General features: G+C 44.1%; 1 protein-coding gene across 1 annotated transcript in view; it reads left to right on the top strand.

Moving 5' to 3' along the window:
• The first annotated feature begins 2736 nt into the window (after positions 1-2736).
• Positions 2737-19894, top strand: part of rrn3 (RRN3 homolog, RNA polymerase I transcription factor) — a 28398-nt gene continuing 11240 nt past the window's right edge. Inside the window, exons 1-14 of the mRNA XM_032536437.1 lie at positions 2737-3073; positions 5678-5734; positions 5826-5915; positions 6829-6958; positions 8315-8374; positions 8628-8691; positions 9396-9465; positions 9932-10030; positions 11961-12056; positions 14399-14522; positions 14751-14881; positions 15732-15862; positions 16612-16799; positions 18753-18856. Of these exons, the coding sequence (XP_032392328.1) occupies positions 2978-3073; positions 5678-5734; positions 5826-5915; positions 6829-6958; positions 8315-8374; positions 8628-8691; positions 9396-9465; positions 9932-10030; positions 11961-12056; positions 14399-14522; positions 14751-14881; positions 15732-15862; positions 16612-16799; positions 18753-18856 (1440 nt within the window). The 5' untranslated portion in view covers positions 2737-2977. The remainder of the gene's footprint in view (positions 3074-5677; positions 5735-5825; positions 5916-6828; positions 6959-8314; positions 8375-8627; positions 8692-9395; positions 9466-9931; positions 10031-11960; positions 12057-14398; positions 14523-14750; positions 14882-15731; positions 15863-16611; positions 16800-18752; positions 18857-19894) is intronic.

Below are 19894 nucleotides of genomic sequence, written 5' to 3'. Positions count from 1 at the left end.
GAGAAATGTACCCCATATAAGACCTTAAATTGAATAAGTCCGAGACGAGCACAAGAAGTGGTAGATCGTATTCTATCTGTGGCCTGTTCCCAGGACTCCTCCTGGATTTCTACACCCAGTTCTCTTTCCCATGTACATTTAAGTTTATCATTTGAGTGGTCGCTAAAAGATAAGATAGAGTCATGCAACTTTGATATGATACCTCTGTGATGAGGGACAAATGAAAGCATGGTTTCCCACCACTGCTCTGGAGGTAAAGAGGGAAAATCAGGGAAACACTTAGCCACAAAATTGCAAGTTTGAAAATAACGAAACAGACGGGGAAGTAACGGGGGTTTAGGGTCATACGACGAGGATGGACAAATGGCCAAAGTATGGTAAGGCACCATACATATAATCCTCTATTGATTAGGGTGTTACCCCGTTACACACACGATGAAAGTGGAGTTCAAAGTGATGGGGGAAATATATGGTTATTATTCAGATGGACCCAAGGAGATCAGCGTACAAGTTAAGTGTCTGTCAAATTGTACCAGATTTGTGAGTGTGTTAAGATACCCACTTGTTATATCAGTATATAAAGAAGGTTTTATAGGTAAAGAGGAATAAAGTAGAGCAGGTGTAAAGAAGAGCCCACTACAGACATGATTCTAGTTCCAATTTTTACACCAAGGAGATCCAGGGGATTTTAACCAGTAGCAGAGTTTATGGATGTGAGCAGCTCAATGGTAGGTAAAGAAATGAGGTCATGCAAGTCCTCCACTAAGTCTGCATCTCTGCAGTAACGTCTTACGAATCCTAGGAGATCTCCCGCCCCAAACAAAAGAACAGATTGTCTTAACAAGCGAGTCAAAAAAATGTTTTGGCAAAAAAAGAGGAATTGACTGAAATAGAAATAGAAATTTGGGTAAAATATTCATTTTTACAACATTGATCTTGCCAATTACTGAAAGGGGGAGGGAGCCCCAGCTTTGAATATCGGATGTAATCTTCGAGATAAGGGGAGTGAAATTGGCAGATGCAAGCCTAGATAAAAAACGAGTCACGTTAATACCTAGGTATTTAAACCCAGATGGATAAAGTCAAAAAGGCAAATCCGACTGTTGCATATGACATGCTGCGGTATTAATAGGGAAACACTCACTGTTCCCCAAATTTAATTTATAACCAGAAAAGGAGCTGAAGTTCTCCAGAATACCCAAAACAGCAGGGATAGAAAGTGTAGGATCAGTTATATACAATAACAAATCATCCGCATATAGCGATAATTTATATTCAAGACCATTACGGGTGATTCCATTGAATAAAGGGGAAGATCTTAATGTAATAGACAGAGGCTCGATAGCAATAGCAAAAAGCAAAGGTGATAAAGGACAACCTTGGCGAGATCCGCGTTCAAGGGCAAAGTAATCAGAATAAACAGCATTAGTACGGACACTGGCCTTAGGAGACAAATAAAGGAGGCCAATCCAAGAAAGACATTTATCACCAAATCCAAATTTCTTTAAAACTGCAAACAAGTACTCCCACTCTACCCTATCGAATGCTCTTTCTGCATCTAAAGAAATCCCAAGCTCAGGAAGTTCAGCCGAATATTTTGAGTAAATTCTATTGAACAGTGTACGGGTATTAAAAATCAAGTGACGTCCCTTTGTAAAACCATTTTGCTCTACGGATATTATATGAGGAAGAACATTCTCAAAGCGGGATGCAATTACTTTTGCCAACACCTTTGCGTCAGCACTAAGCAGAGACAATGGTCTATAGGAAGCACAGGAGGACGGATCCTTGTCCTTCTTGAGAAGGACAGCAATAGTGGCTTGTGTCAAGGTTGGTGGTAATGAACCACTTACTAAGGATTCATTGAATACGGATAAAAGTAGCGGTGCCAATTTGCCAATAAATGTTTTCAAAAATTCAATCGGAAAGCCGTCGGGGCCTGGGGCTTTGTTAGATTGCATAGCATTAATTGCATTTACTACTTCTTCAAGGGAGAGTGGAGAGTCCAAATGTCTGGCAGCATTATTATCAATGACAGGATTCGAGAGGTTGTGGAGAAATGTGTCTATTTTAGTGTTGTCTGTAGGAAATTCAGATTCATATAATAAAGAGTAGAATGATTTAAAACTAGCATTCATTTCCAAGGGATCTGTAGTAACAGCGTCATAAGTGTTTTTAATACTAGGTATCTGACGAGAAGTGGCCTGTCGGCGTAACTGATGTGCCAGTAACCGACTTGCCTCGTCGCCCATGTCCATAACATGAGCCACGGCTGCGTAGCAACAAGCGCTCGGCTTCTTTAGTTGAAATGAGATCAACTTCTGCTCGCAAATCAAGACGCTGCTTAAGTAGATCCGGAGAAGGATTCAGTGCAGATCTCTGATCAAGGTTACAAATCGCAGATGGGAGTGCATTAGGCCTTGCATTAATCCTCTTATTAGAAAGAGCGGAGTAAGAAATAATTTGACCTCTCAGGTAACATTTAATTGTCTCCCACAGCAATGAATAGGAAGAGGAGTCATTTTGATTGAAAGACAAGAACTCATCAATAGAATTTGAAATAAGTTCACAAAATTCTTTGTCTGCCAAAAGAAGAGAGTCAAATCTCCAAAGTATATATTGACAATATTAACAGTTTATGACCATACACGTGCGCCAAAGGCCAACCGGAACCTATTACACTAGGAATCGAGCTTATGGGAAGACTTTGAATGTTGCACCGGTGTCCTGTATTCACTACCGTAAACAAGGGGTCTACTTCCTGTGGTGGACACACGCGCTAGTCGGGCAGTTCGTTTTCAAAACAGAGTAATAACTGTACAGGAGACATTCAAATTGTCCTTAAACCTCTGACTATTTATTAGCACACAGAATCCAGATGAAACCAGTTGGTCTTGTCCTCTTGAGCTGGATCTTCTAGCGTAAAGACAGCTAACGCTAGCATAGCCGAACAAGCGTTAACGTTTCTTAGGGGAACATGGAGATAGACGCTCGGGACTTTTTGAACTCTCCTCCGGTTAAGACCGTCAGGTTTGGAGGCAGTGTTGCGGAAACGTTAGCTAAACACAAACAGGTGAGTGGTAACGTCATGTCGGTCCACTTTGGTTCGCTAACCTAACCTTAACCAGTGAAAAGAGTCGAGACTGGAACGTTAGTAAGCTGTTCCCACGCTTAGCTCCATGTCCGGAAGGTTTTAATGAATGAACTGCTGCTGACGTGCTGAAAGTTAAAGAGCTCATATTATGCTCATTTTCAGGTTCAGAATTGTAAATCAGAATAGGTTTACATGGTTTTAAATGTCTAAAAACACCATATTTTTGTTGTACTGCACATTGCTGCAGCTCCTCTTTTCACCCTGGTGTGTTAGTCTCTGTTTTAGCTCCAGAGTGGACATCTCACTGTCTGTTCCATCTGTTGTTGGGAGTCGCTCACATGCTCAGTAGGCAGTAGCGGGTAGTAAGGACTACTAGCCAGTCAGAAGCAGAGTATGAGTGGTCCGGACATATCAGGTAAGGACTTCTAGCCAGTCAGAAGCAGAGTATGAGGTCCTGACAGTACCTAGGTAAGGATACTAGCCAGTCAGAAGCAGAGTATGAGGTCCCTGACAGTACCTAGGTAAGGAACTACTAGCCCGTCAGGAGCAGAGTATGAGGGGCCTGCAGTAACTAGGTAAGGACTACTAGCCAGTCAGAAGCAGGAGTATGAGGGCCTGACAGTACCTAGGGAAGGACTACTAGCCAGTCCAGAAGCAGATATGAGGGCCCTGACAGTACTAGGTAAGGACTACTAGCCAGTAGCAGAGCAGAGTATGAGGGTCCTGACAGTACCTAGTGTAAGGACTACTAGCCAGTCAGAAGCAGAGTATGAGGGCCCTGACAGTACCTAGGTAAGGACTACTAGCCAGTCAGAAGCAGAGGATGAGGGCCCTGACAGTACCTAGAGGTAAGGACTACTAGCCAGTCAGAAGCAGAGTATGAGGGTCCCGGACAAGTACCTAGGTAAGGACTACTTAGCCTAGTCAGAAGCAGAAGCAGAGTATGAGGGTCCTGACAGTACCTATGTAAGGACTACTAGCCATCAGAAGCAGAGTATGAGGGTCCTGAACAGTACCTAGGTAAGGGACTAGACAGTCAGAAGCAGGAGTAGAGGGTCGACAGTACTAGGTAAGGACTACTAGCCGTCAGAAGCAGAGTGAGGGTCCTGACAGTACCTAGGTAAGGAACTACTAGCAGTCAGAAGCAGAGTTGAGGGTCTGACAGTACCTAGGAAGGACTACTAGCCAGTCAGAAGCAGAGTTTGAGGGTCCTGACAGTACCTAGGTAAGGACATACTAGCCGTCAGGAGCAGAGTAGGAGGTCCGACAGTACCTAGGTAAGGATACTAGCCAGTCAGGAGCAGAGGAGAGGGCATGACAGTACCTAGGTAAGGACTAATAGCCAGTGAGAAGCAGAGTATGAGCGGTCTGACAGTACTAGGTAAGGGACTACTAGCAGTCAGGAAGCAGAGTATGGAGGGTCTGACAGACCTAGGTAAGGACTACTAGCGTCAAGGCAGGAGCAGAGTATGAGGGTTCCTGACAGTACTAGGTAAGGATACTAGCCAGTCAGAAGCAGAGTAGGAGGGCCTGACAGTACCATAGGTAAGGATACTAGCCAGCAGGAGCAGAGGTGAGGGCCCGACAGTACCTAGGTAAGGATATAGCCAGTCAGAGAGCAGAGTATGAGGGTCTGACAGTAACTAGGTAAGGACTACTAGCCAGTCAGAAGCAGAGTATGAGGGCCTGACAGTACCTAGGTAAGGACTACAGCCAGGCAGAAGCAGAGTATGAGGGTCCTGACGTTACCTAGGTAAGGACTATAGCCAGTCAGAAGCAGAGTATGAGGGCCTGACAGTACTAGGTAAGGAATACTAGCAGTCAGAAGCAGAGTATAGAGGGGTCTGACAGTACCTAGGTAAGGACTACTAGCCAGTCAGGAGCAAAGTAGGATGAGGTCATGACAGTACCTAGGTAAGGACAACTAGCCAGTCAGAAGCAGAGTTATGAGGGGTCTGACAGTACCTAGGTAAGGATACTAGCCAGTCAGAAGCAGAGTATGAGGGTCCTGACAGTACCTAGGTAAGGACTATAGCCAGTCAGGAGCAGAGTATGAGGGCCCTGACAGTACCTAGGTAAGGACTACTAGCCAGTCAGGAGCAGAGTATGAGGGCCCTGACAGTACCTAGGTAAGGACTACTAGCCAGTCAGAAGCAGAGTATGAGGGCCCTGACAGTACCTAGGTAAGGACTACTAGCCAGTCAGAAGCAGAGTAGCATTCTATGAACAGGTTTTTTTTGTTGGACATGGCAAGTCCCTTGGGGGGGGGGGGGGGGGGTGACTTTGGGCTTTTTCACTTTGGAAGCCCGTCAGATGCACACAAAAGATATCTAACACAATAAAGGAAAGGAAATGCTAAAAAACATAATATGAGCACCAGCAATGGGAAAGTTAAACAAATCAACAATGAAATAGCCTTGAACTGTGACATTTCCCTCCAAACATTTCCCATTTGAACTTTTTTCTTCTTCATTCAGAGCACAAGACAAAACAAGAATTCACATGCAAAAGCTCAATGTGCAAATAACGTTTTTTTCTTTTGGTTGCACAGCCCTAATTAGCGGTTTCTCTTCTTGTTTGCAGGGAGACTCGAGCGACTACGAGCTGCTGAAACACCAGCTGGCTGATCCTGATATCAGGGTAGAGTAAAGCCTCAGTGTGTTTGAGCTGAGCCGGGATGGGGGGTGTCACTGCGGGGGTGTCAGCTCTCTCCCTTTCTCTCCTCTGACAGGATGCTCAGATCATCAACTGGCTTCAAGAGTTCCGGAGTTCTGTGACCCAGCTGACCAAGGACCATGAGCAGCTCATCTACACCATCTTGGTGAGGATGGGAAGTCAAGACGAGGAAAGCTTAAAGAGTCTCATTGTAGCTCATCGTAGTCCGCTGCCGAGCCCCCCCCAGGGCTGCACAATATAAGGAAAATAGCTAATTGCGATTATTTTTGGCTGATATTGCACATGATTCACAATATAGGAGGGAATGATCATTTTTGTGCCATTACTCTCATTTTCATTGGAAAAAATCATACATTAAAAAGATTATGGTGTGATTTTTGCGAGGGTCTGTACCAAACAAAGATATCTTCTTTAGTCTGTAGGATACATTACATCAGAAAGGTTTGTTAGCCTCTACTAGATAGAGCGTGCCCCCCCCCTCCACCCGGCCCGCGCGATTTGGATGTTGCATTAGTCCATTGCGATTTTGATAAAAATGCGATAAATTGTGCAGTCCTAGTGTGTCCCCGAGCTTTGAGGGGGGGAAGGGGGTTAGGTGTACTTCCTCAAGAAAATTCCCAATCCAGTTTGGATTGTGGTAGTTTTGCGTCTCTTGTCCACATCACTGTGGACTGTTATTAAGACCACATCTGAGTCCAAAACGTTAGAAGAGCTAGAGCAGATAAATAAATAGATAACACTCGAAAAGCTTAAAGAAAAAACTGATACAATCATTAGATCTGAGAAAAGTCTTTTAGTGACATTCATTCAGCTGTAGCTGCTGCACCCAAACCTCTGAAACCTTTTTATTTTTATCAGGCGCTTGTTAAATGACATAAAGTACTCTGTGTGTGTGTGTGTGTGTGTGTGTGTGTGTGTGTGTGTGTGTGTGTGTGTGTGTGTGTGTGTGTGTGTGTGTGTGTGTGTGTGTGTGTGTGTGTGTGTGTGTGTGTGTGTGTGTGTGTGTGTGTGTGTGTGTGTGTGTGTGTGTGTGTGCGTGTGTGTGTGCGTGTTTCCAGAGGATTCCGTGGGTGGGCCGGAGCCAGGCTGTGGTGGAGGAGTACATGGCCTTCCTGGGGAACCTGGTCTCAGCCCAGACGGTGTACCTGTGTGCCTGTCTCAGGATGGTGGTCTCCCACTTCACTCCCAGTAGGTTCCATCCCTGCTGGTAGAATAATCCCCAGCTTTCACAATAAAACGCAGAATCCAAGCTCTCACGCAGGGGAACTCCAGTATTTGGTCAAATTTGCAAACAAGTTTCGGCGATTGGTCAAAATTGCGAGTCGCACCAAACTCACGGTGATTGGTTGAATTTGTGTGAATTGGCGCAACCGCGACATCGCAGATTCCTGGAGGGACTGAAAAGTACTTAAATATATATAATATATATATATATATATATATATATATATAATAAGTAAACCTAAATCACCTAACACACAACTACAGTGATTTAACATTAATGCTAACCAGAGCCCAGAGGGAAAATATGGCATTTTAAAAGTAGTCTACATTTACGGTCGACTTCAGAGAGAGGGGGATATTTTTACGTCCGTTTCGGAGCGACAGAGGGAAAATATTTCAGTCGGAGCGATGTCTACGGGGGAGGTGGAGGCGTCGTCTGTCCTTCTGTCCAGAAAATAGCGGACTTCAACATCAAAGGCCCGGTCCTGACTTTCTCTTTTTCTTCTTTTTTTAGTGCAAAGTATCTAGGAAATTATATATTTTTTAATAAGTGTAGTTCTTTATTGCAAAGTTTCCAGGAAATTATATAAAACATTTATTTATTTTTTTATTTTTTTTATTACATTGTACACAATAATATAAAAAACCCAAAAATAACGGGAATGGTTCCATACAACGCTCCTCAGTATTTTCATTGAATTTGTGTTTTTATTTAAGTTTGTAGCATTTTAAGAAAAAAAAAAGATTGAAGAACACAAAAAAACAAAACAAAAAGTGACAGAAATGTGGGAAAACTTAACGAAAATGTCCCGAAAAAAGCAGAAATAATCGACAAAGACGTTGTTAAAAAGTGAGAAAGAACTTCGGAAATAGTTTAGAACGTCAAAAAGTGACAACCGTCGGAAAATGCTTCAAAAACTTCAAAAACACAACAAAAATATAAAAAAAAAACTGACCAAGAACTTCGGGAAAAGTTAGAAAACGTCAAAATGTCTCTCTGTCTGTGCGTCTCTGTGTGTGTGTCTTTGAGTGTGTCTCAACGAATTGAGTTGAATATAAAAGAATCCGTTCCATTTAAAAGTGCAGTTTTCTGATGATTTTTCTTTTGCCTATCACAAAAGTGTCTTTTGCGATATGTCGCAGGCTTTTTGCAGTGAGTTTATTGAACCAGCAATGACAAATAAAGAAACCTGATATATATATTGTACAGCCTTAGTGGCCATATAATGCATTCACTGTGTCCCAGCACCAGTGACTCTGAGAGATTTAATGTGTGTGTTTCTGTGTGTGTGTGTGTGTGTGTGTGTTTCTTGTTTCCAGAGAGAGTGACCATCTGTGAAGCAGGGGTGGACATCTCGGATTCAGATGACGAAGATGAAAGTAGGTGTCCTCCCTGTTATTCCAAGTGACTCTTTCAATATTTTAGATGTTTATTTCAAACACCAGAAACATGGTGTGGAACCAAGGTGTGGAACGGGCCGATATCAGGAGGGCGGAGAAGGGAGGGCAGGGAGGAGTGGGACTGTGAAGCAGGGACAGCTTCCATCCTCTCCTCTAATTCTTTGGATCAACACCAGTGGTTGAATAATAAATGGTGAATCCAAACTCTTTTCTGCTCCTTTGATTTGTTCAGACCTCCCCAGAAACTTTGACCGGTGTCACCAGGCGCTGCAGCTCATCACCAGATACGTCCCATCGTAAGTCTCTGCTTTCAGCTTCTTGGATTAGTTTGAGTGTTTCATTAGTATTTTATCTATAGCTTTCCTGTTTCACAAACAAGAAACAAGCACAGCAGAGCACTACGAAGTACCCCCCCCCCCCCCAAGACAAGGACAAAAAACATCAACCATTAACTGACCAATAAGTAGCTAAATACAAATATATCTTAGAACAGAGTATATATGCATATATACGGTAAGTACATGTACAAATAACTAAAATAGAGTTAAAGAAAAAGGTTGCTCTACTGAAAAACATAGTATGTACAAGAAGTTGACATCAGTCACCAAGTGAAGATCGACAATGTGTCAAAAAGCAAGGAGAAGATGGAAAAAAGTACACATTTTAAGACATTCTTGACATACAAAACCTAAAATGGTCAAAGGTCGCAGAGTTGAGAGAGACATTGTGTTATACGTTGGATATATGGATGGATGCATGTACATAAGCATGCATGCATGCGTAGATGTATGTATGTATGTATGGATGGATGCATGTACATAAGCATGCATGGATGTATGAATGTAATGCAATGCATGTACATATGCATGCGTATGTTTTATGTGTTTCATGCTCATATGTATGGCTTCTGATACCAAAGCACAAGGCATGATAATGTTTAGGTCCCTGCCCTTGTAATTGGTTCTGTATTGTACCGTAAAGATTTGTCCTCTTCTTTCAGCACAAGTCGCTTTCTGATGCCCATTCTTCACGAAAACTTCCCCTTCATACAGAAATCCTCCAGAACGCTGGTGAGAGACAGCTGAGTTCAGATTCATATCATACATACCAACATCTCGTCACAGTCGTGATTGTTAAACCACATCACACTTCTGAGGGGGATCTCAAAACAGCAGCAAGTGGTCGATGGTGGCCTCATCACCCTGAGCAGCAGCACTGTGGAAGTGTGGGAAAAACTCCAACCTGTCCCTGTACTCGCCACACAAACATCCTTTTATTTGTTACTCAGACCTGATACACACTATACATACATGTAGTGTATATTTTAACATATTGTGTGTTGAACCAAAGCAGAGGGACACACACAGAGCTGTAGCCGAGCCAAAGTACACCACTTATTAATTCATTAACTTTATCGGTTATGATACAGATCAATATGCAAACTGCCAAATAATAATTTCATCCCATAATCAGCCAGTAAATTGTGCATTTAAAACAGTGGTGTTTTGTTGATTGATGGTTTGTTACTGTCCACAGGAGTGTTACGTCCACAACGTCCTGAGGGTGACCGTGTACATACCGTCAATTCGACGAGACGCCCTGGAGTTGATCATCGGGAAGATGCTCAAACTGGATGTGAGTGGGTAAACGTGGGTAAAACTGTAAACACCTTTACATGGCAGATGGGGGGGGGGGATATGTTCCTCTGGTGACAGGAAACCTGGTGGCACAATAATATACTGATACAAAGTCCCTGTTTATCTGCATTGAGGTTGTTACGGAGATGTGTCTGCTCCTGTCTGTTACAATGTATGTGTGTCTGCTCCTGTGTGTGTGTGTGTGTGTGTCTGCGCCTGCCTGTAACAGTGTGGCTGTCCTGTCCAGTCTTGTAACAGTTGTGTGTGTATACCTCCTGGTTAACAGTGTGTGTCTGCTCCTGCCTTTGAACAGTGGTGTGTGTGTGTCTCGTCACGTGTGTCTGTCCTCGTAACAGTGGATGTGTGGTGTGTGTGTGCAGTGCTGTACAGTGTGTGTTGTGTCGCCTCTGCTGTAACAGTGTGTGGGTGTGTCTGCTCTGCGTAACAGTGTGGTGGATCCTGCGTAACAGTGTGTGTGTGTCTGCTCCGGCTGTAACAGTGTGTGTGTCTCCGTCTGTAACAGTGTGTGGTTCCTCCTGCCGTAGACAGTGTGTGTGTCTGCTCCTGCTTACAGGGTGTGGTGTGTCCTACTGATGTGTGTGTGTGGTGTGTGGTCTGCTCTGCTGTAACAGGTGGTGTGCTCATGCTGAACAGTGGCTGTGTGTCCTCGCTGTAACAGTGGTGTTGTGTGTCTCTCACTGCCTGAACGGTGTGTGTGGGCTGCTCTGCCTGTAACGGTTTGGTTGTGGTGTGCTCCTGCCTGTACGGTGTGTGTGTGTGTGTGTGTGTGTGTGTGGTGTGTGTGTGTGTGGTTGTGTGTGTGTGTGTGTTGTGGTGGTGTGTGTGGTGTGTGTGTGTGTGTGTGGTGGTGTGTGTGTGTGTGTGGTGTGTGTGTGTGTGTGTGTGTGTGTGTGTTTGTGTGTGTGTCTCCTCCTGCCTGTAACAGTGTGTGTTGGTGTCCTCCTGCCTGTAAGGTGTGTGTGTGTGTCTCGCTGCTGTAACTTGTGTGGTGTGTGTGCTCCTGCCTGTAACAGGTGTGGGTGTGTGGTGTGGTGTGTCTCCCTGCCTGTACAGTTGGTGTGGTGTGTTGTGGGTTGCTTGTACAGTGTGTGTGTGTTGTGTGTGTTGGTGTGTGTTGTGTGTGGTGTTCTCCTGCCTGTAACAGTGTGTGTGTGGTGTGTGTCGCTCCGCCTGTAACGGTGTGTGGTGTGTGTCTCCTCCTGCCTGTAACAGTGTGGGGTGTGTGGTTGCTCTGCCTGTAACAGTGGTGTGTGGTGTGTGTGTATCCTCGGCCTGTAACAGTGTGTGTGTGTGGTTGTCTGCCTGTAACAGTGTGGTGTGTGTGTCTTCCTGCCGTGTAACAGTGTGTTGTTGTGTGTTTCTGCTCTGCATGGAACAGTGGTGTGTGTGTGTCCTCTGCCTGTAACAGTGGTTGTGTGTGGTCTCTCTGAAGTACAGTGTGTGTGTGTGTGTCCTCCTGCCTGTAACAGTGTGTGTGTGTGTGTGTCCTCCTGCCTGTAACAGTGTGTGTGTGTGTGTCTCCTGCGCGTAACGTGTGGTGTCCTATAAAAGGCGTTGTGCGTGTCCTGCCTGTAAGTGGTGTGGTGTGTGTGTCTCTCCGCCTGTAACAGTGTGTGTGTGTGTCCCTCCTCGTAACAGTGTGTGTCTGCTCCTGCGTAACAGGTGGTGTTGTGGGTGTGTGTGTCGCTCCTGCCTGTAAAATGTGTGTGTGTGTGTGTGTATCCTGCCTTAAGCTGTGTGTCTGCTCTGCCTGAAAGTGTGTGTGTGTGTGTGGGTGTCTGCTAACCTGTAACAGTGTGTGTGTGTGTGTGTGTGGTGGTGTGTGTGGTGGTCTTCTCTTGCTGGAAACAGTGTGAGTGTGTTTGTGTGTATGCCCTGCCTGTAACAGTGTGTGTGGTGTATTGCAGGTGAGTGCGTCCCGGTCAGACATCGAGGAGGCCGAGGAGAACGCGGTGCAGAACCAGCGGGCGGAGGAATCCACTGAGGAAGGACTCTTTGACATGGTAACACCCAGCCCTGGTCTGAGGATTCCTCCGGGTCTGGGGCCGATTTACCTGCAGCATATTATCCTAAGGTTTATCCCAGATAAAGTAGGTTATAAATAAAAAATACAAAAGGTAGATATAAAAGAAGGATTTGATTGACAATAAATAACTAGAAAGGACAGCAAATGTAGGTGTGCTAATTGAGCTAAAACATCAGTTTTAATACCTGGGGATTTGAAGACCACTCATTCAAGGCAGCAATTGTTATCAATATACAGATAATAATTATTAATATTAAAACACAGTTTGGGACAGTGCCTAAGGAGTTGCAGACAGGTGTGGTGTGCCAATTACCGGGGTGTTACACTCTCTCAGCATCCCTGGTAAAGTCTACTCCATGGGCTGGAAAGAAGGTAAACAACAGACCAGGTCTTCACTCTGGTTGGAGCCTAGGAGTACGCCCATCTGGTCTACATGTGTGTTGTGGATCTGGAGAAGGCGTTTTGACTGGGTCCCCCAGGACCTACTGTGGGAGTGACCCTTTGACCCTCTCACATTGTCTTTTCAATTCAGAAAAGTTAACTTAAGGAGACCAGATTTCTCAGACAAAATCCGGGGACATTTTCAGCTCAGAAGAGCATATACCTCCAAAACACTTTTGTAAAACTCGAAACGGGGACCCTAGACCAAGAGCTGTTCTCATTAGGGGCCTAGGGCCAACCCCCTTAAAGGTCTGATCCTAGAATCACCCCTACTGTAATGTTTACTGAACTACATTTATCTGACATCTTTTGCTGTATTGCTTCAGGCTTGTTTCTGCAACAGGTCATTGAGTATCGGATACAATAAAAACTATTAAGGAAACATTTTTCTTTGACATTGATGCAGTATTAAACCAGATCGCTGCAGTCGGCAGCAGAGAAACAAGCTACAGTGTAAATTAATAGGAAAATTGTCCAGCTTGCATTTACGTTCATAAAAGTGCTTATTTAGCAGATTAATATCCTAAGTGTCTGACAACATTATGGAAAGAATTTCTAAGGAGGTCGACCTTTCTGTTAAAGATTAAGATCCTTTTTTAAACATATAAGTCTGCAAAATTGCTTTTGCTAAACCCTCCAGACTCCATGTAAAAAATCAGTGATTTTAGCATCGTAAATACGGCTTTCCAAAACATCTCTGAGCAGCTCTCGCTGTCTTGAGCGCCTATCGGCTACGCTTGGCCAATGTTTTCTTTGTTTCATTCCAATTTCGGTCACTGTCAGTCACAGTGAAAACCAGGGACATTTCCGGGAACAGTTCCAGCTAGGGACACGTCAGCAAAACCGGGGACGTCTGGTCACCCTATGTTAACTGGAACATTTTACCTTAAAATGTCTTGTTTTGCCAACCTAGATAGCTAACTACAGCTAGCGTTAGCTGGTAACTTAAGGACTGCAGATTTCCTGTTAGTTGTCATTACTTAGAATTCCTTATGGGGGAGACAGAAACTACTCTCTCTACTCCCTAAAGCTTTAAAATAGACCATAAAGTAGGGGCTAACACTCAAGCATGCTAACACTGTGGACGTTAAAATAGACCTCAACTTGTTTTTGGCTGTTTTCCGTGTTACTTAAACTTTGACCCTCTCACTGTTTCCTTCAGTCAGTTCAGCAAAGTTAACTGGAACATTTTGGTTGCCTAAAAATGTCTTGTTCAGCCAACCAAGCTAGCTAGCTACAGCTAGCTAGTTAGCTGGTAACTTGCAGATTTCCTGTTCTGCTGTTCATGCAGACGAATGTCTCCAGCACCCAGGGGTCTGTGGTTACCTGCGGGGAATTCTCTGCTAGATGACTCGCATCAGACAGTTGAAAACCAGCAACCTTCCCTCTTTAGCGTTTAGCTTAGCGCACATCAAATATAAAGAACACTTGCTTGGCTAAGTCATCCTCGGCAGCTCCACCCTATCATCAAAACACCTCACGTTCAGTTATAAAAAACAAGATGGCAACAGCCGTAGTCCGCCAAAAATTTGTTATACTTTTTCATAAAACCCAACCGGTTAAACATGTAACATATGCATATACTGTACGCTGGGGCAGAGTAGGATAAGTAAATGAAGTGTCTGCAAGAAAGTAAGTAGTATCCATACATCACACTGGATAACAAAAATAGAATGTGAAGAAATGGGACTGCACAGTGTAGAAAGGGTATTTGTATGAGTGGGTGTGGGTGGCATGTGGCTCAGAGTGTAGACCGGATCAACCCTCAACCGTGAGACTGGTGGTTCGATCCCGGCCTCCCCAAGACACTAAACCCAAAGTTGCTGTATGTGTCCACTGCACCTAATTTGAGTGTGTGTGTGTGTGTGTATGTTTCAGGACGAGGACATGTCTGCAGATGGTCCCTGTAGGACGGCGGCGATGGCCCACCCAGTGGCGGACAGGCTGGACTCTCTCATGGCGGTTCTGATGGCTTACATCAAGGACTTCTGCCATGTCAACGGTAGCTGAAGAACAGCTTTTACACTGAAGAGCAGCCCACATTTCCTACAACGGGGCTGACCAATTACTGAGTGACATATGTTTCAAAGCATTTCACACGACACGTTTCTGAATCCAAGAACATGTCAAATGTGCTTTGTGTACTCAGAAGCTGCATCTTTGTGGAGTGAATGTTTTTGGCTGTTAAGTGTGTCATGTCCCTCTGTTCTTCTTTGCTTTCTCTTCTCAGGCTCTCTTAGTGTGGAAAGGACTAAGGATCTGTACCGAGATTTGTTGAGTGTGTTTGACAAGCTCATCCTGCCAACACACGCCTCCTGCCATGTCCAGTACACACTCTTTTACCTCTGCAGCTTCAGAGTGGTCAGTACTCCCCACATTGTGGATGTTTAATGATAGGAAACAGCAGTATGTTGCATTCAGGTGACCAACAGACCCAGTTACAGACAGTCTGGTGAACAGAGTGGAGCATTTAGCAGCTAAAGAGTCAGATATTTCATACAGGTGTGGGTGGAGACCAAACTTGAGCTTAAATAGACTAGAGGATGTGGCTTGTATCATGTGGAGGTGCCGACAGTTAGTCGTCATTACTTAGAATTCCTTTTCCCTTGTGGGATTAATAAAGTATACATTATTATTTTTTAGTTATTATTATATCACACCAACCTGCCTAATCACCAATCACCTATGCTGCTGGTCTTATACACTTAAGAAAATGACTGCTAATTTAGTTGTTTCATGTACTTTGATGACTATAAAGGTTTCCTCCTCCTGTAGCAAACAACAGAAAAATGGCTAAAAGCTGCTGTGTGGTGATATTCAGTATCAAATATGTAAAGAACCCAGAATTTAGTTTTTACAAGCTGCCGACTTGAAAAACTGAGCTTTTATGAAGACAAAAGTGGTCACAGACGTAAGGAATCAGCAGGAAAAAGGGGTAGGCAAGGTAGTAAACTGCTCATTCTTCACTTCTGTGTCTTCATAAAATCTCTGTTTTAGGGTCAGCAGCTTATAAAAATAGAATAGAATGGCTTTATTGTCATTATACACAAGTGCAGTACCTGTGCAACGATATTGAAGCAAAACCTTTACAGTGTCAACACGGAATATAAAAATATAGAAAAATATAAAGTATAGGTAGTGCAGAATAAAAAGAGAGAGGTGAACAGTCCTGACAGCATCAGTAGTATGTGCTGTGTCTCCTGTGTCCCAGGCGTTGGCCGAGGCCTTCCTGGACCACCTGTGGAAGATCCTGCAGAGTCCCTCTCAGCCTGCCGTCCTCCGCCAGGCCGCTGCCGGGTACCTGGGGAGCTTCCTGGCCCGGGCCAAGTTCATCCCCGTGATGTGAGTTCACAAATATGTCTTTTTCCACCAAGGCAGTTCTGGTGCTGGTTCGGAGTCGGTGCCAAATACCGAACCGGTTCTTTGCTTTTCCACACAAATAAACCTGGTTCTGGGCCAAGAACACGGGTTCCAACTCAGCTTCAACTTCAACCTAGCGCTGGTCTAGAGATTAGAACCGGTTACGCCAGGTGCTGAGAGCGGGTCACGATCGGCTTTTTGTTGGGAAAATTGGGACCGACCCGGTCAAACCGGGACGTCTGTTCCCCCTAACGGGGTTCTGCTTGACGCTGCTGATGTTGCCATGGCAAGCCAGCAAAAAATGATAATAAACATTAAAATCATGCGAGATAATTCCCTTTCTTTTTGAACGTGTCCTCTGTCCTTAGCGGTCTCAAATAGCCGTCAAGGCCCGTCTTTGAATTCCAGGGTGAATTTGTAAACCCAGGAGCAGAAGTATCGGTATGTAGTCCTCCATATTTGTTGATTGTCAAGACGCGTTGCTATGACAACGGAGGTACTTGCAGTGACGTTGGGACGTATCCCTACTCTGGCTGGGGAAAATCCAGCTGGTTCTTAGATAACTGGGGAGTAGAACCAGCACCGAACTGGCACCAGCACCAGAACCAGCACCTGGTTACCCTTAGTGGAAAAAGACAGAACCGGCTGCTCGGAGCCAAAGTGAGCAGTTTATTCCTCTGTGCCCATGTTGCTCCTGCAGCTGTTCTAATTCAATGTGCCCCCCCCAACAGCACTGTGCGGGGCTGTCTGGACCTGCTGGTCTCCTGGACCCATCGCTACATCGACAGCCAGGACAGCAGCGGCAGGCAGGCCTGCTGCGACATCAGCCTGCACGGGCCCTTCTACACCGCCTGCCAGGCCGTCTTCTACACCCTCATCTTCAGACACCGGGCCCTGCTGGAGGGCAACATGAAGACAGGTAGGCCGCCGTCACATGACCGTCCTCCGCCCTATCAGGGCGCTTCCACCAGCATCACCTGCCATGTTTCAGTCCACATCAGTAATAGCGAATGAAAAATGACAATGAAAACCGTAATATTCTATTGGGTTTTATGAATATCGACGCAAAGTTTGTACGTTCAGTCTCATCTGGTTTTCTCTTAACTGGTTACCGGTTTGTGCAATAAACGCTGATGGAAACTAGGGATGGGAAAAATAATCCATTCTTAGATACATTCTCTCTAGAACGATTTGATGCTTGATTCAGATTTTTTTTTTTTTTGGGAATGTGTTAATTATTATTTAAAAGTTACTGTGTCCAGATATGTACAGATCAGAGCACAGAGTGACTGAAAGAGGACGGGATAATGGACAACAACTTAGAGAGAAAAAAACGAACAAAAGGGACAAACAAAATATTTATATATACACACATGATCTTATAAGACATACTTAAAATAATTAGGCAAAACACATATAGGCTGTTGATCTACTTTATCACATTAACCTCCATGTTGTCCCATGTTGTCCTCATGTTGTCCCATGTTGTCCTCATGTTGGCCCTCATGTTGCTCAGGTTGGCCCTCATAGTTGCCCTCATGTTTGCCCTCTGGTTGTCCTCATTTGTCCCCTCATGTGTCCTCATGTTTTGCCCTATCATGTTGTCCTCATGTTCCTCATGTGTCTCATGTTGTCCTCATGTTCTCATGCCCTCATTGTTCTCATGTTGCCCTCATGTTGCCCTCATCTTGTTCCCATGTTGCCCTCATATGTCCTCATGTTGTCCTCATGTTGTCCTCATGTTGCCCCTCATGTTTCCCTCATGTTCTCATGTTGCCCTCATGTCCCTATGTGTCCTCATGTTGCCCTCATGTTGCCTCATGTTGTCCTCATGTTGCCCTCATTGTTGCCCTCCCTGTCGTCCCATGTTGTCTCATGTTGCCCTCATGTTGCCCTCATGTGTGTCCCTCTGTTGTCCTCATGTTGCCTCATGTTTCCCTCATGTTCCCTCATGTTGTTCCTCAGTTTGTCCCTCATGTTGCCTCATGTTGCCCTCATGTTCTCATGCGGCCCTCATGTTGCCCTCATGTTGTCCTCATGTTGCCCTCAGGTTCTCATGTTGCCCTCATGTTGCCCTCATGTTGCCCTCATGTTGCCCTCAGTTGCCCCATTCTATGTCCCTCATGTTGTCTCATGTTGTACCCATTTTTCTTCATGCGTCCTCAATGTGTCCTCATGTTGTCCTCATGTTGTCCTCATGTTGTGCTTCATGTTGTCCCCATGTTTCCCTCATGTTTGTCCTCATGTTGTCCTAATTCAATGTTCTTTTTAATTCCCCAAATAACATGATTGATTCCAACGCTCTTTGCCAAGTACAAATCTCTACTTTCATTAATTTTGGGTCTTATTATATTTTATAGCATTGTAAACAAATGGAGTGTTTTTGAAATAGTATTGAGTAAAGTTGACATTTCCGTCTGTGATTATCATCAACATCCATTCCTTTAATTTTAGTCTCAATAATTCCTAATTTCTGCTTTTCTAACTCAAACCATTAGGATATTCCTATAATGAGGTTTATTGCCCATAAATCCCAATTCCAATTCCCTATCTGTAAACTAAAGTTAATAAGTTAGTGTTACGCAGTGTTGAAAACAAAAGACAAAGTGCAAACATTGAAAAATAATTGTCGAAAGTGTTGAAAAAAAAAGGGACAAAATGTAGAAAAATTAAAAAACATGTTAAAAAGCGTCACAACAGTGTGTGTGTGTGTGTGTGGTGTGTGGTGTGTGTGTGTGTGTGTGTGTGTGTGTGTGTGTGTGTGTGTGTGTGTGTGTGTGTGTGTGTGTGTGTGTGTGGTGTGTGTGTGTGTTTGTGTCTGGTGTCTGTGTGTGTGTGTGTGTGTGTGGTGTGTGTGTGTGTGTGTGTCTCAGTCTGGAGTATGCAGAGTCTGAACCTGGAGCGCCTGGTCATGTGTCAGCTGAACCCCCTCAAAGTGTTCTGCCCGCCGTCACCACACGTTCGCCGCCATCACCGGTACCCCCCCCCCCACACACCACACACACACACACACACACACACACCCAAACACACCACACACACCCACACACACACACACACACACACACACACACACACACACACACACACACACACACTCCCCGCCTCCCTCCATTCTAATAAAACCAGGGAGGAGAAGAACGCTCAGAGGAACGTTAGGCTACGCTGAGAGAGCGAGAGAGACAGAACCAGAACCAGAACCCGGAGCAGTCCGGTCTACGTGCTGATCTTAGCTCCTGCTGAAATCCAACAAATCATTTCCAACATGCTGTTGATTATCTTATTTTAACAAATTGAACATGGAATGAAATATAAAAAGCAGCAAAAAAAAGAATGCCACTATGTTACATTATGAAGTGTTCTACAATATAATATTTTGCAGCATTTATGGCACCCGTTGATATTGTGATGACAATATTAAAATAATATGTTGATAACTAGGGCTGGGGAAAAACAATCAATTCCTACATGCATCGCGATTCTCTCTAGAATGATTTGATGCCTGATTCTGATGTTAATAATCCATTATTAAAAAAATAAATAAATATATATATATATATATTTTTTTTTTATGTGTTGATTATTATTTAGAAGTTACTGTGTCCAGACATGTACAAATCAGAGAACTGACTGAAAGAGGACGGGATAGTGGACAACAACTTAGGCAAGAGTGTAGAAAAAAACACCACAAATGGCTAAAAGAAAAGAAGGAAAAAATGTTTTGCATATATATACACATTTAATAAGACATACATAAAATAATCAGGCAAAACACAAAGAGGCAGTTTGTGTCCACCTCTGTCACAGCAGCGGTGTTGTTGTGTTGTATTGTTATGTTGTTGTGTTGTCGTGTTGTTGTGTTGTTATGTTGTCGTGTTGTTGTGTTGTTGTATTGTTGATTGTTGTTATGTTGTCATGTTGTCGTGTTGTTATGTTGTTGTGTTGTCATGTTATGTTGTTATGTTGTCGTGTTGTCATGTTGTTGTGTTGTTGTGTTGTCATGTTGTCGTGTTG

The sequence above is a fragment of the Etheostoma spectabile genome, chromosome 15 (genome assembly GCF_008692095.1).
Source record: "Etheostoma spectabile isolate EspeVRDwgs_2016 chromosome 15, UIUC_Espe_1.0, whole genome shotgun sequence".
Lineage (NCBI taxonomy): Eukaryota > Metazoa > Chordata > Actinopteri > Perciformes > Percidae > Etheostoma > Etheostoma spectabile.
Note: the sequence above shows the minus strand (reverse complement) of the source record. Positions and strands in the feature narration are given on the sequence as shown.